The sequence below is a fragment of the Perissodus microlepis genome, chromosome 1, assembly GCF_051167445.1.
Source record: "Perissodus microlepis isolate ML-2025 ecotype Zambia chromosome 1, ASM5116744v1, whole genome shotgun sequence".
In the NCBI taxonomy this organism is placed as follows: domain Eukaryota; kingdom Metazoa; phylum Chordata; class Actinopteri; order Cichliformes; family Cichlidae; genus Perissodus; species Perissodus microlepis.
In genome coordinates this window covers 40,250,948-40,265,942 of record NC_140461.1, presented here as the reverse complement: position 1 = coordinate 40,265,942, position 14,995 = coordinate 40,250,948, and the positions used below count along the sequence as shown (strand labels likewise).

The 14,995-nt window shown below is 40.9% G+C and overlaps 1 protein-coding gene across 1 annotated transcript in view; it reads left to right on the top strand.

Annotated features, from left to right (window-relative positions):
- The window catches only part of vstm2b (V-set and transmembrane domain containing 2B), a 41,060-nt gene extending 29,757 nt beyond the window's left edge, over positions 1–11,303 (top strand). The window contains exon 5 of the mRNA XM_084923701.1: positions 10,553–11,303. Coding sequence (XP_084779827.1) covers positions 10,553–10,641 — 89 coding nt within the window. The 3' untranslated portion in view covers positions 10,642–11,303. The remainder of the gene's footprint in view (positions 1–10,552) is intronic.
- The last annotated feature ends 3,692 nt before the right edge of the window (positions 11,304–14,995 follow it).

Sequence of the window (14,995 nt, the reverse complement as noted above, 5' to 3'; positions counted from 1 at the left end):
GCTCTGCTCTTGTGACTGACAGTGTGTAATGAATTGCCATAATCCCTCAGACTGCATGTCACTACATAACTCTATCCTCCCACTCCGGGTTTTTAACTTATAGCTCACTCAGCCTACTTTGTGTGCTAATCGCACTGCCATGCTTTCTTTCACATTTGCATTTGCATAATGACAATGACAGGAGGAATGTGTGCTTGTGTGTGCGAATGTGTTTGGATAATCTAAAGTGTCCCTCTGCTGCCTCTGTTAGGACTGTTATACAGTTTTTCTTGGGTATTCTCATTCAGCGTCATGAGACTAATTCTGCCATTAAGCTGGAGATCCTACAAATGACTCGCTATTCATTAGCGCATCATCTACTAATTTAAAAGGCAATATTTAATAGTCATACACCAAAAACAATGAGATCATCCAGGCACTCAACTACAGGAGCCCTGTGCTCACATTAAAGTGATAAGATCCATCTGCCAGACAATATATCAGAACAAGATTTAAATTAAATAACCAAAAAGGTGTCATGGTCCTGGCAAGCCCCACTCTTCTTTCGCTTTCACTCTTCCTCTAGATTCCCCTTTTCTGTCATTTAGTGTTCGGAGCAGGTTTTCTGGTTCTCAGCTCCATCTCTGGGCAGGGCGGTGCCGGCCCCTCTGACCCAGCTGGCACACAAATCCTTACTCTTCTCATTACTCCTTAGCAGAGATGGGCAGTAACGCGTTACCAGTAACGCGTTACTGTAATCTGATTACTTTTTTCAGGTAACGAGTAAAGTAAGGGATTACTATTGCAAAAACGGTAATTAGATTACCGTTACTTTCCCGTAGGAACGCTGCGTTACTGCGTTACTAAAACCGTGATTTTTTTGCAAGAATGTCTCATGACAGTGACGTTAGCAAGTGCGACGTTCGTGACAACAGCTGTGTGCAGATCAACAGTGCATCATATATCAGTGCGGGAGAGAGTATGAGCGTGCAGCGTTTAAAGCGTGGAAGTACTGACCTTACTTTGAGTTTGATTCCATAAAAAGTGACAAAAACATTAGTGTCCGTGGTGCGTGGGAAGAAAACTTCTTTTTACAGCGAAAAAAAACCCTAAACTTCCAAGCAAGCACCGAGTAGCTACGACGTAATGGGAAACTCACAGAGAAACTCGCGGATTCTTCCACTGACCGCTGCGGCACACCTGCACCAGGGTAAACCTCCGCCTGCCCCACTCCTGCTTTACAGGTGAAAATAGAGCAACAGGACCGCTAGTCTTTGATGTTATTTATTTTCTGCTGTGTTTTACTTGCATCTATTTGAAAGACTGAGTGTAAACACACAAAAAATACATATTTTATGTGCTGGAATGTGCAGAAAATAAGTTTAAATGTTAAACAAATTTCTTCCAGTCAGAGAATGTTGCATATAATTAAATCTTTGCTTGATGCATAAAGTTAAAAGGTTAAAACTAATAAAAGAAGTTTTAAAAAGAGACTTTTCCATTTGATTACATTTTGTATGATGGATTATGCAGAAAAAGTAGAATTGGGCTGAAAGATCTATCGCTTTATCACCTATTCAGGTTGTAAATCGTGTTTTTAAAAAGTAACTAAGTAACTAAGTAATTAATTACTTTTGAAAATAAGTAATCAGTAAAGTAACGGGATTACTTTTGTGGGGGAGTAATCGGTAATTAGTTACTGATTACTTTTTTCAAGTAACTTGACCAACACTGCATATGTGGACATCACATTTTGGGTTGTCTAGATCAAAATACAAAATTTTGCTCTACAAGTGCCTGATATCCACTTACGAGGACATTTTACTACCACTGTTCTATCGAAATTTAAAATGAATGTCCTCATATGTGGATCTCATTTTTCTCAGAAACAAAAATCAGGTATTTCTTTTTTTTTACATTCATCAGGTCCCAATCAGCCCAAATAGCAAAGAGAAATTAAAAATGCATGCCATGACAGAGTTCGGTTCTTAGGAGGTTAATGCCCACTCACATCTTGCATCAGGTGAACTCAATAGTTCACATGATAGGGTGAAGCAAGGTCTCATAGTAGTGTTACCCGAAACCTCTGCTGATAATGACCCACAACCTATTTGCCCGGACATTGAACTGTGGGCCGTTGGCCCTCAGGCCAGACCTGTGGCACTGACTTCCCACGTCATTGTCAGCTGGTGATCAGCTGATCACGGGGCCGGGTTTAAAAGAGAGACGCCACCCACCTGTTCGCCGCTCAGACATCGTTCTCTTCATGTCAGGAGCTCCGAAACTTTGCCGACGTCAGTCTCCGCCTGATTCAGCAACTGTGAGTGTTTTTCCCTTCGACTCTTTTTCTCATCCCGGCTCCGCTCGCTCTCCGTCTGTAACGCCAGTTCCGAAGCCACGCTTCGTGCACTGATCGTTACTAGAATAACTGCGTGCCTGTTCCTACCCACCGCTAGCCTTCGCCGCGTTTGGGTCTAGCCAGCACGCCACACGGGCACGCCGAATTACTGTGTGTAATTCGCCCGATCGTGACAGTCATGAAGACACCAAAGAGATTCATCCTCGAACCAGCTCCGACCTATTGTCAGGCCACATCAGGATCCCCTTCAGTTCACTTACCAGTGCTGTCTCAGAGATGAGGATGTCATCATCTACCTACCCAGTTGTGTCTACGCCTATCTGGAACAGCCAGTGAGCACTGTGAGGGTCATGCTTTTCAACTTTTCCAGTGCATTTAATACCATCAAGCCTCCTGGATGATAAGCTGACAGCGATGCAGGTGGACACAAGAGAGGTCTTGTTTGCTGGATTGTTGATTACCTGACAGGAAGGCCACAATATGTGCATCTTCAACGTTGTGCGATTGACAATGTCATCAGCAACACACGGGCACCACAGACTCTACACTACAGACTTGAGCCACTGCACAGAGACCTGCCATCTTCAGAGGTTTTCTGATGACTCAGCAGTGGTTGGATGCATCAGTGAGGGTGATGGACTCCTTTGTCAAGCAGAATCATCTGTAGCACAACGTGACAAAGACCAAAGAATTGTTTGTGGACTTTAGGAGGAACTGGAAACCTGCGACCACTGTTTCAATCCAGGGGGTCGATGTTGACATTGTGGAGGGCTATAAATACCTCAGAGTAGACATAGACAATAAACTGGACTGGGTTCAAAACACCACTGCGCTGTACAGGAAGGACCAGAAATGTCTCTATTTTCTGAGGTGGCTGAAGTCTTTTAACATCTGTCGGTCAATGCTCAGGACATTCTATGAGTCTGTGTGGTGAATGCCATCCTCTATGCTGTCGCATGCTGGGGCATAAGGTTAAGAGTCACAGATGCAAGCAAACTCACTAGAAATTATCCAAGGTAAGGACAACGGTAGACAATACCTCCCACCCACTGCATTACGTGCTGGCCAGTAAAAGGAGCAGGTTCAGTAAGAGACTGAGATCAACCAAATGCACCACTGAGTAATACAGGAAATCATTCTTGCCTGTGGCTTTCTCTCTGTGTATCTCTCTCTGATTCTGACATATGATCAATTGTGGGTCAACGACCTCCTTAAGGGACAAGGGATGAAATATCCCACTAGGGATTAAATATCTAGGACTCACCACCATTTGGTATTAGAACTGCAGAAGCTCAGATGAGAGGTGAAATGTCTTCAAGAAATTTAAAGAAGCCAAGTTTACTTTTTTTCACAAGCTCCTTAAATCTGTCTTTTTCACTTATTTTTCTGTGTTTCAGATGATTTGTTGAAAATATTTGACGACAGATTAAGGTTAAAAAGAAAATAAAAACTGAAAGATTATCTTTGCTAGTGACAGCCAAAGAGATGCCAGAGGAGGGGGCCACTCAAAAATACAGGCATCTGTCATTTGACTGCAATGTCATCTGACTTAGAGGCAGGAGGGTAATGGAAGGGCAAAGATAATTTGTCAGATGTTTCAAATTGCCTGTCATGTTTTCATCCTCTCCCTTTCATTACATCGTGGCTCAAGAGTTGGGAGTTCGCCTTGTAATCGGAAGGTTGCCGGTTCGAGCCCCGGCTTGGACAGTCTCGGTCGTTGTGTCCTTGGGCGAGACGCTTCACCCGTTGCCTACTGGTGGTGGTCAGAGGGCCCGGTGGCGCCAGTGTCCGGCAGCCTCGCCTCTGTCAGTGCGCCCCAGGGTGGCTGTGGCTACGATGTAGCTGCCATCACCAGTGTGTGGATGTGTGCGTGAATGGGTGGATGACTGGATATGTAAAGCGCTTTGAGGTCCTTAGGGACTAGTAAAAGCGCCATATAAATACAGGCCATTTTACATCATATTAATGTGTTCACTGAGCCCTTGCAGCTGTTGGAGTGTGTAAATTATTTCATGTGGTGATCATATTTATATTATACAAAGATTTTCTCTCTTATAAGTCATTGTCATTACCAAATGGACAACACAGGGTTTGATCTCTGATTATGAGATAACGACAAAGAACAGTGAGAGACAAAGTTAATATATACACAAGAGGGAATCAGGGCAGAGTGGACACACCTGGGGAAAACGGCTGGATGGCCTGATAAGACGGGTGAAGCAAAACTGAGCAGAATTCACACGAGACAAGGACTGTCAAAATAAAACAGGGAACATAAACACAGAGACAGAGACCTTGACTGAAAAAATACAACTAGACACAAGGAAAGGGTAAACAAACAGGGATAAGACCCACAAACAGAGTGACACAGACTTGACACTTGCAAACAGACATGACTACAGGGGCTACATGCTTTTCTCAATGGTGTTTTATTTTTACATTTTTATTGTTTCAAAGTGTAGACCTTCAGACCACAGTAAAACTTTAGAAGCGAGAGACAAAATGGAGGATCATGCAGTCGTTTTCCCTCCAGAACACCTTTCCAGGGGTAGAACTTCAGGAGAATAACGCTAGTCCCAATATCTGAGAATGGTTTTTCTGTCTTATGTCAGATTGCGGATATCTCCCTTAGAGATGTCATGAATAGCATTGTTACCTCCACAATGAAAGATTACACATTAAAAATTGAGATAATTTGGACATTTGACTGGGGCACTTGGGGATGTCCCAAACACCCCCAAGTGTTTGGGATACACCGGTGCAGACCCAGCACATCTGTCAGCTGGTTTGAGAACACCTCGGTGTCCCCCAGAGAACCTAGTAGAGATGGAGATCGTCAGTTTGTGTTTTAATCTGCGGAAATGTAAAAGCCCTCATAAACCAAAACTACATGCTAGTCCAATAAATTTGTCCGTCCACACTATTCACAAACAAATGAGCAATAAATCCTTTAAATCCTGATGTCATGATTTGCAGAGGCAGAGGTGTGTGTGATTTTTATGAGGACCCAAATCCAGACCACAGAGAGACAAAAAACTGAATTAAACTGAAGCCGTGCTGTTTATTTAGGCAGACATATCAAACAGGGGGAACCCCCCCATAAAAAACTAAACTAAGGAACACTTAAACTGGGGGAACAAAGAAATAAACACAAACCCCGTAACACTAGAAAAACCCTCGGAACCTGGAAACTGGGAGGAACACGGGAGGAAACGCAGATGCACTGTCAAAGGCCAGTGGAAAAACAATATATACAGAAAGGAGGCGATCAAGGGAACTGGAAACAGACAGGGAACAGCTGAGACAAATTAAGGAACAGAAGGAAGCAAAAAAAGTACACACTTAACACGCAAGACTGTCAAAATAAAACAAGAAGCACAGAGACACAGACTTGACATAACATCAGGGATAAAACAAGGAGGCAAACAAGAAAACATACAGGGGAGCTGAGAAGAGACACAAGGAGAGCTGCACGGGAACAGGAAAGGGAGGTGAAACACAGAGACCCTACTAGAAAAATTTGCATTGCCTGCAAAAATGCTGTGTGGATGCTGTAATGCTGAAGCTGTCTGCTGAAAATAGCTGAAAAAGATGAAAAGTTGCAAAAACTGTAAAAGCTTTGCAGAAGCATAAGAACTTAACAAAAATGTAATAACTTAGCAGAACTGCAATAACTTAGAAGAAACATAATACTTGGCAGAAATACTATAACATAGCAGAACTTAGCAGAAATATTGTAACTTAGCAGAAACATGATAACTTCTCAGAAAAACAAGAATTTAGGAGAAATGCGATAAGATGACAGAAATACTATATTTAGCCAAAAATACTTAAACATTACAAAAGGAAAAATATTTAGGAAAAATACTACAACATAGCAGAAAAACTGTGATTCAGTAGAAATATCATGATTTAGCAGAAATACTGTGATGTACCACAAATACTTTAATTTAGCAGAAAAACTATCATTTGACACAAAACCTATGATTTAGCACAAATAGTATAACATAGCAAAAATACCATGATTTAGAAGAAATACTATATTTAGAAAAAAAATGAATTTAGTAGAAATACTATGATTTAGCATAAATACTATAATATAGCCGAATTAATATGATTTAGAACAAATACTATGATTTAGCAGAATAGTAATAACTGAAGCAAAAATATTGGAAAAGCAAAATGACCAGCTGAAAAAAGCTGAACATGGTTAAGTTCCCTCAAAACAAAAAACAAAACAAGAAAGAACAGCCAACAGATACACACAATTACAAGTATGGACACATATGGAAACAAAAATGCACAGAGAGAGACACACACACAGGATCTATGCCAGTCAACCAGCATCTCATTATCCTACAATGAGATGTTGCCAAAAAAAGGGACTCTCTCTCTGTCTCAAACACACACACACACACACACACACGCACACACACACACACACACACACACACACACACACACACACACACACACACAGCTGGAAGTGAACAGGGGCTGTTAATAGTGTTGCCTGTATGTCATGGAAATTTTCAGGTCTCTGTGGAAATCCATCAAAAAGACATGACAAGAGAAAAACGTGCTTCATTTCCAGAGTTTGAAATCTGAAGAAATCTCAGCAAGAGACGAATTTCCTACCCTCAAACAAACGTAATTCATGGCCAAACGGTAATGGGGGATAAAAAAATTCTTGAATTGTGAGTGTCAGGAGTGTCTGAAGATATATTGGCACAAGCCTCATGTCTTTACTTCGCTTCGTTAAGGAGATATGGCGATTCAAATATGCGTCTCATTAGAGAATTCCAGCACTGATTTTGAACAAACTCTCCATTGAGTTTCTAAGGAGAGTTTTCAGACTTTGTGTTGCTCTGAGGAGATTTGCCAAAATGCTGTAACTCCCACAACAATGACAATGACATTTTCTGAAAGCCAGCAAAAATACCTATGTTTTGATGTATAATTTGTGGGGGTTGAGTGAAAATTGAGCGAGTAGCAAGAGGTTGTTCGGATATGAAGAGAAAATTCAGAAAGGTCCAGTGGCCACTCTAAGCCAACTGCATAGTAACCATAACAACACATGTATTTTCTGAAAAATCACAATGATGCAACTGAAAACTTAAAGAGGGATAAGATTAAAACGGCAACAGATATGAAAAAGCTGAATGATACATAAATAGCCCAATAATTTGACAACAGTTTAAAGTTTGAATGGTTTTTCTACGTGAAAGTATGAGGAATTAGTTAAGTTTCAAAAACAAGCAAGTTTTAGAAGAATTTTGGAAATTTCCCATTCATTTCAATGGGACAAAAAACTGAATAAAAAGCTTAATATTTTAAAAAGTATAATAGTAAAAAGTACCAAAAGTCATAGCACACATTAGCAGAAATAGCAGAATAGCGAAAAATAAAGAATAAAGAGAAACATGCCAACAGCATCCACACAATTAAAAGTGTAGATCATTTGGTTAAATGATTACTCTGCACAACTTGTCTGTTATGACCTGTGTGGGCTAATCCAATCGGAACAGTACGATGGGGTTACGTTTTGGTATTGGCCATTATGTGTATGGTGTGATAGAGTACACATTAAGGTTTACAGTGGAATAATATCCAGAGTGGTCATTGACTTATACCACCTCACAAGACAGCTCCAAACAGGGTGAGGAAGAAGGAAAGACGGGCGAGAGTCACAAACACAGAAGACATGACACCCACACGGGGGTTAGACAAAACACACAGGAGAAGCCTCAGGGAAACCACAAAACTTAATATATAAGAATATAATACAAGAACTAAACCGAGGATAAACAGGAACTAAATCATCATAATACAAGGAGTACAGTATACAATTAGCTTAGAGTGCTGGGTGAAAAGACCCAGCACCCTGACACCTGAAAGTTAAAGAATTTCTGATCAATTCATCCATGGCAGTGTAGTGTTGAGATAGTAAGCATCACAAATTGTGGGTTCATATCTCTTACTCTCTAGAAGGGGTGGGTTTTTATAATCGATTTATCGATTAAAATCGATCCTGGCTTGGATAACGTGAAATCGATTCATTAAAATCCTGAATCGATTTTTTAATATAAATTTATTTTGCCCGAAATGCCAGAATCTCAGGTTAAACCTGCCGACGGATCAGAATCAGTGAGATGTCGCCTTTCTCACGGTCGGGGCTGAAAGCCGACAGCTCGCTGATTCTGATGTTTCGGCGGCTCCGCGCTTTCTGTTTACGTCCTTTTTGCGCTGATTCTGAAGCTGTTAGTTTATCTCTCTCCAAACAATATTGACCGAACCAGCAGCAAAAGAAGATCCAAACTGCGGTTCACATAAACATCGTCATGGATTCACTCTGACTTTTGCTGTTTTGCTTCCACCAGGATAAAATCACACTTCATGCACAGCTCTCTCTCTCTCTCTCTCTCTGTACTTCAAGAACAGTTTCCCGTCTAAAAATCTGTTTTCTGCATAATTCGCTTGCTTGTTACGCACAAGTCTACCGTTGTTTACAGGCTGTCGGTCGCTGTTATTTTTTCCTTTTACTTACTTCCGAAAAGAAAACCTAATTTCTGCCGTTGAATACTGAACAAATTTAAACTTTCTAAAATTATGCAAAATGCAAAACGCTTAGTGTGTCTCTAATAAAACCGCTGTAACGTCAGAGGTAACGTTTATATGTTGATTAATGGTTTTCTTTTGTTTTTGATGTACTGCAGAATATTTTTATAAAATCCAGGCCAGGAAAATCTCCTTCATGTGTTTCTGTGTTTTATCTTCAGCTACTTTGACACAAAGGCCTCTGCTGTGATGCTCACACTTTGGATAAAGTCTTGCGAGTATCAGCTTCCTTTTTATAGATACAAAAATATGTAAATGTACTGATCTGAATTATAATATTTCTGACTGTCAAAATTTCCCAGATTCAAATCAAATCAAATCAAATCAAATCAAATCAAATCGAATTGAATCGAATTGAATCGAATTGAATCGAATCGTGGATCGAATTAATTTGGGACCTTGTGAATCGGAATTGAATCGATTCTAGAAATCAGTGATGATACCCAGCCCTACTCTCTAGGCTTTTCTGTGTAGAGTTTGCATGTTTGCTCAGTGCTGTTTTTCTTCCACCTACTCTGATATCATCACACAGTCCTAAAACATGCATGTTATTTAACAGGTAACCTAAAATTGGCCACAGTGGTGTTTTGAACTTGTTTCAAGACCTCCCAGAGTATTTTTGTATACACACACACATATATAAACACATATAGAAAGTGCAGAAAGTTTGATTGTTTTTACACCATTGTTGATTATTGGAATATTTTGTGACTGGTGACAATAGTGTAAAACTTATAAAGAGCTGTGTGTAAAGGGCAAAAATGGTTTGTACTATAAAGCACTGTAAGTGATGACAGCAGAAAGGTTCCATATAAATGCCAGAGAATCCTATCATTCATTTTCTTTACGAACCCAGGGTTGCTGAGAATGGCTACATTCAATTTTTAGATTAACTGATAGACTGTTTGATAATTTTTTTTTGTTAAATAAATAGAATCTTTTATTTGTTTATTTGTTCATTTTTATTTGTGTTATTACATTATATGTGGAATAAAAAAAGAGGAAGTGTGTGTGTGTGTGTGTGTGTGTGTTGCGGTAGTGGTGGTGGGGGATAGCACTAGGACCACAAAATTTAAAAGGGCCACAGGCACCCAAGAACCACCCGGCACTCCCAGTAAGGGAGAGGTCCAAGACACCCCGAGCTACCGAGTCAGTCACGCACCCTGAGTGGTGACCCCGTCTCACCCGGGCTCAGCAAGCCCCAGACCCAGGCTGAGCAATGCACGCACACACGCACACACACAAACCATTCACTAACTCACTCACTTTCATCCACCCACTAACGACACACAGAGAGATAAAGACACATATACATGCACTGACCCCCCCTCCCCTGCGGTGTTGGCAAGCAGATGCTGCAAGCTATTCAGATGATCCAGTGATTTCTGTTACTATAGTTAACTGAACCTTCATAGGCCGTCAGCTGCCAAGGTTAATTAACACACTGAGATGAACAACTGTATATTACGATTCCTTTTGACTTCTTTGCATGTTATGAGCTTTGTACGAATCACTGTAGAGGCCAATGGACAAGCAGAAATCTTTGCATTATACAATGCTGTTGTAAATATGGCCACGTCTTTCTGTGTCTTCCAGACTGCAGTGTGATGAGCACCATGGACCGGCTACTGTGCATCACTCTCGTGTTCATGCATAAGCTCCTCCCATTATTGCTGGCCCACTGAAGAGACATCAGGCAAACCTGTGAACCTGCAGCATTCTTACTTTCTATGTCAAACAGAAACCAAGCAGCACTCAATGGTTACCAGAAAGAGGGGGACACTTTTAATCAGTGTATATCTATGGTGTTGCATCACATCTTTGCTAGGAGTAAAAGCAAAGCAACACAGAACGCAGGAGCTTGACACACAAATAAAAGAGATGGACCCCCTCTGTCATGACATGATGGAGATAAAGTCTTGATGGCTGACAGCGGACAGGAGAAAAGAGCATATAAAAATAAAACCAGCATCACTAATGATCCACAGAATCATTCAGCCTGTGTACTCTGTGCTCAAACACTCCTCACTGCCAATTTGACCACACACAGAGGCTAGAGTGTATTTGTCTAACGTGTCATGCCCTCCTTCTTGCACACACACACACACACACATGCCACCACCATCATCATTATCATCTCATAGCTGTGTTGAATAATGTAAACGAAAATTAATATGCTGATATATTTTTAGAGAGATAAGGCTCACTTTACCACTGACACTAATTACCTCTATTGATGTTTATTTTTTTTGACACTTTTCATTTGTATTACATGACATGATTTACTTGTGACAGCAGCTGAAAACAGTTGATTGTTTTCCTAATAAAAGGTACCTCTGCATGTTAATGCTTGTCTTTCTACAGGAGCAGGATACAGACAAAGGTAGTCAGTAATCCTTGCTACTCACAGCTTGTGATATCAGCATTCCTGATCTCGACAGCTCTATTGGACAATTTCTTTAGAAAATATTTCTTAATGATAAATAACCAGATTTAAATAACCAAGTGCAAAAGGACTTCACAAATCCAAGAAGGCATGAAGCCCAGAGAAAACAGGCAACACCACACACACACACACACACACACACACATACACACACACCAATGAAGGGAAGCCAGTATAGGAAAAAATATGCTCTCTCTTTCTAGTCCCTGTCAGTAGTAAAAGTGAGCTTTTAGGACATCTTGATAATAATGAATTACAGTAGCTCAGCCTAGAAGTAATGCATGCATGAAATAGTTTTTCAGCGTCACCCTGAGACAGGATATTTCTAATTTTAGAGATATCGCAGAAATGGAAGAAAACAGTCCTACATATTTGTTTAATATGTGCATTGAAGGACATGTCCTGGTTAAAAATGTATCAAGGTTCCTGGAGGCCAAGGTAATGCCATGCAGAGTAAGAATCTGGTTAGATAGCACATTTGATATTGGAATTTAGTAGCCGAGGTCATCCAGGTCTTTGTGTCTTTAAGACATTCCTGCAGTTTAACTAATTGGTGTGTGTTATCTGGTTTCATGGATAGATAAAGGTAGATATCATGCGCATACCAATGAAAATGTCGCAGTGTTTTATAGTAATACTTCCAAAGGGAAATATATATTATATAAAAATATTGATCCTACCAAAAAAACCCTCTTTAACTCGGTAACTAACATATGCGTGTGTGTGAGGAACACTCAACATCTACATGCACGAATTTGACCCTATCACAGCTACCGTAGGGCAAGAGGGTACACTCTGGACAGATTGGCAGTCTGTCACAGGTCCAAAAGAGACAAATAAGTCATGCCAGTGGGATGGAAAAATTGGCATCTGGGAATAACTCCCAATAGAGCATCAGAATAGTTTTTTGAGAATATGTTCTAAAAATATCAATGTGCCACAGTGTACATAAATTGAGATTATATTCACAGTTTGATCTATGAACAAGGTTGAGTTTACATCATCAACCTGCTATTTAAAAATACTCAAAATACCAAAAGTACTAAAGTAGAGTGATCATTATCGTATGCTGACAAGGGATGCTTGTCAGAGTCAGTAAATTCAAACCACTTTATATAAAAGTGATTTGGTATGCTTTGAGTGATTTAACAAATTTCTAAACAGCAAAAACCCTTGTGGATATCCTAACTAGGGTATTGGGAAATATGGACTTTATGACAGGTCACAGCAATATGCATAAATAAGACCTCAGCAGGCAGCTGCCCAGAGCTTTGCACTAAAGCTCAATTTGCAATGCAGCTCTCAGAACTAATCCCATCTCATGGATGTTGATGCAGGCAAAGAGAATGTGACTAACCTGAATCTTACATAAGCCATGGCATGTCCTGCAAAAACAGGAACACCATGAGGACACATACTCACCTCATTTCACTTGACAATAAAATAAACCACGAGTTAGCAGAGCTTCAGGGCACACAGAAGTAGTGCATACTAAAGTGGGTGGCAAATAGGGAAGGATTAATGCTTCTGAAAATCAAGGACACACTTACCATCACCCCCTCCCCCCCACCCCCCCAGTTTTAAGATAATAAGAAAACTGCTGTATTTAATAAGACAAAGCATTTTATTGACCATCAAAATTAATGTGATCATATATTGTATTATTAATTGACACTAATAAACTACTCACATGCTGTGTTATTAGGTGGATTGCTAATGCCAGTCACAGGAACATATACTGAGCTGATAAGAGTTTATTAACCCCTGACAGAAGAGCTATGACGGTATGACAGACATTCAGAAAATCTTAAGATAATGGCTCCATGTATAGATGTTATTACTGTGAGACAATTGCCCATTCCTTAGCCTGCCTTTTAAAAAAGTACAAAATTGTATATGTACAGACAGGAAAAGGAGAGATACATGCATGGGAAAAGGTGAGATGAGAAGGATACAGAAATAAATCAAGCACCATATGGCAGATGCCCCAGTGAACATCTGGCAGTGAAGTCTGTGGCAAGCTGAAGCTGACATTTCAGACAGGCGCTGTGGTCTTTGCACAGATCCGATTTGATTCCAGGTTAAAGAAGGTCAGAAGGGATAACACAGCGGAAGGCAGGGTATGGCTGGGGCAAAGGCATGAGCACACACATGCACACAGACACACGTCGGGTGTTGCTATCCTAGTGGGGAGATCTGATTGGGATAATGCTTTCCCTAGCCACTTACCCTAACCCTAACCATCAAAAATGAATGCCTAACCCTAACCCTTACCCTAAACCTAACCATAACCTAATCACACTAAAACCACATTTTGGGGACCTGGAATTTGGTCCCCACGAGGACTGTTGGTCCCACCAGTATAGTAAATTTCAGATTTTGGTCCCTACCAAGATAGGAAAAATCAGTATACTACACACACACACACACACACACACACACACACACACACACACCACACACACACACACACACACACACACACACACACACACACACACACACCACACACACACACCACACACACACACACACACACACACACAACATACTTGCACAGAAATACATACAGCAATATCTTGAGCTCTAAAGATCAGTCAACTTTGGCACCAAGTCTCTGTGAGCTATTTATAAAAATTGTTTTAGTGTTAGCTGGACTGAAAGTATAAAGTGAGGTTAGTCCAGCAGTGGCATTTTCATTCGTGTCCATCCTTGGCTTTCCTCCTCCTGCTGCTTTCAGACATGTGACTCATTTGCACTTGTTCTTGCTCCTGACATTGAGCAAGCTTAGATTACACAGCCTTCTTACAACAGATATACAGCCAACAACATCATCAGAAGTAAAGTCTCTACTGTGAAAAGCTTAGCAAGAAAAAAACCCCTAGCCAATGGATATGGGGTGATTAGTGACAGTACCATGAATTGACTGCTTTGTCACATAGTGGTTTTTTGTGATAAATTAAGTGCTTAAGCTACTCGGCTTCCTCTTATTATAGTCCAAAGACATGCAGTTAGTGGGGTTAGATCAATTGATGATTCTAAATTGCCCATTTGTAATTGTGAATAGTTGGCTTGCTCTCTGTGTTAGCCCTGTGTCAGACTGGCAACCTGCATTTGCCCTATGGTAGCTGGTATAGGCTTCAGTCCCCCTGTGACCCTGCCACAATCATCCCATCACTTGCCTGAAGGATTATCGTCCTGTGGCCCTCACTCTGGTAATCATGAAATGCTTCAAGAGACTAGTCCTTCAGCACATCAAGGACTATCTCCCCCAAGACCTCTACCCCTACTAGTCTGCATACTGCGTGAACAAAGCTATGTCCCGATGCTCTTCGTGGATTACAGCTCAGCTTTCAATACAATCATCCCGAACATCCTCATCACCAAACTGGTCAATCTTGGGCTCCTCCTCTCTGCCTGGATAAAGGACCCACACACACGCAAGGCCCCAGACTGTGGAACCTGACCCACATCTCTCTTCCACCCGCAAACCGAGCACTACAGGTGCACCAGTGCAAAGACTGACAGACTCAAGAACAGTTTCGTTCCAAAAGCCATATTCGCCCTGAAGTCACACATTCACTGACAACACA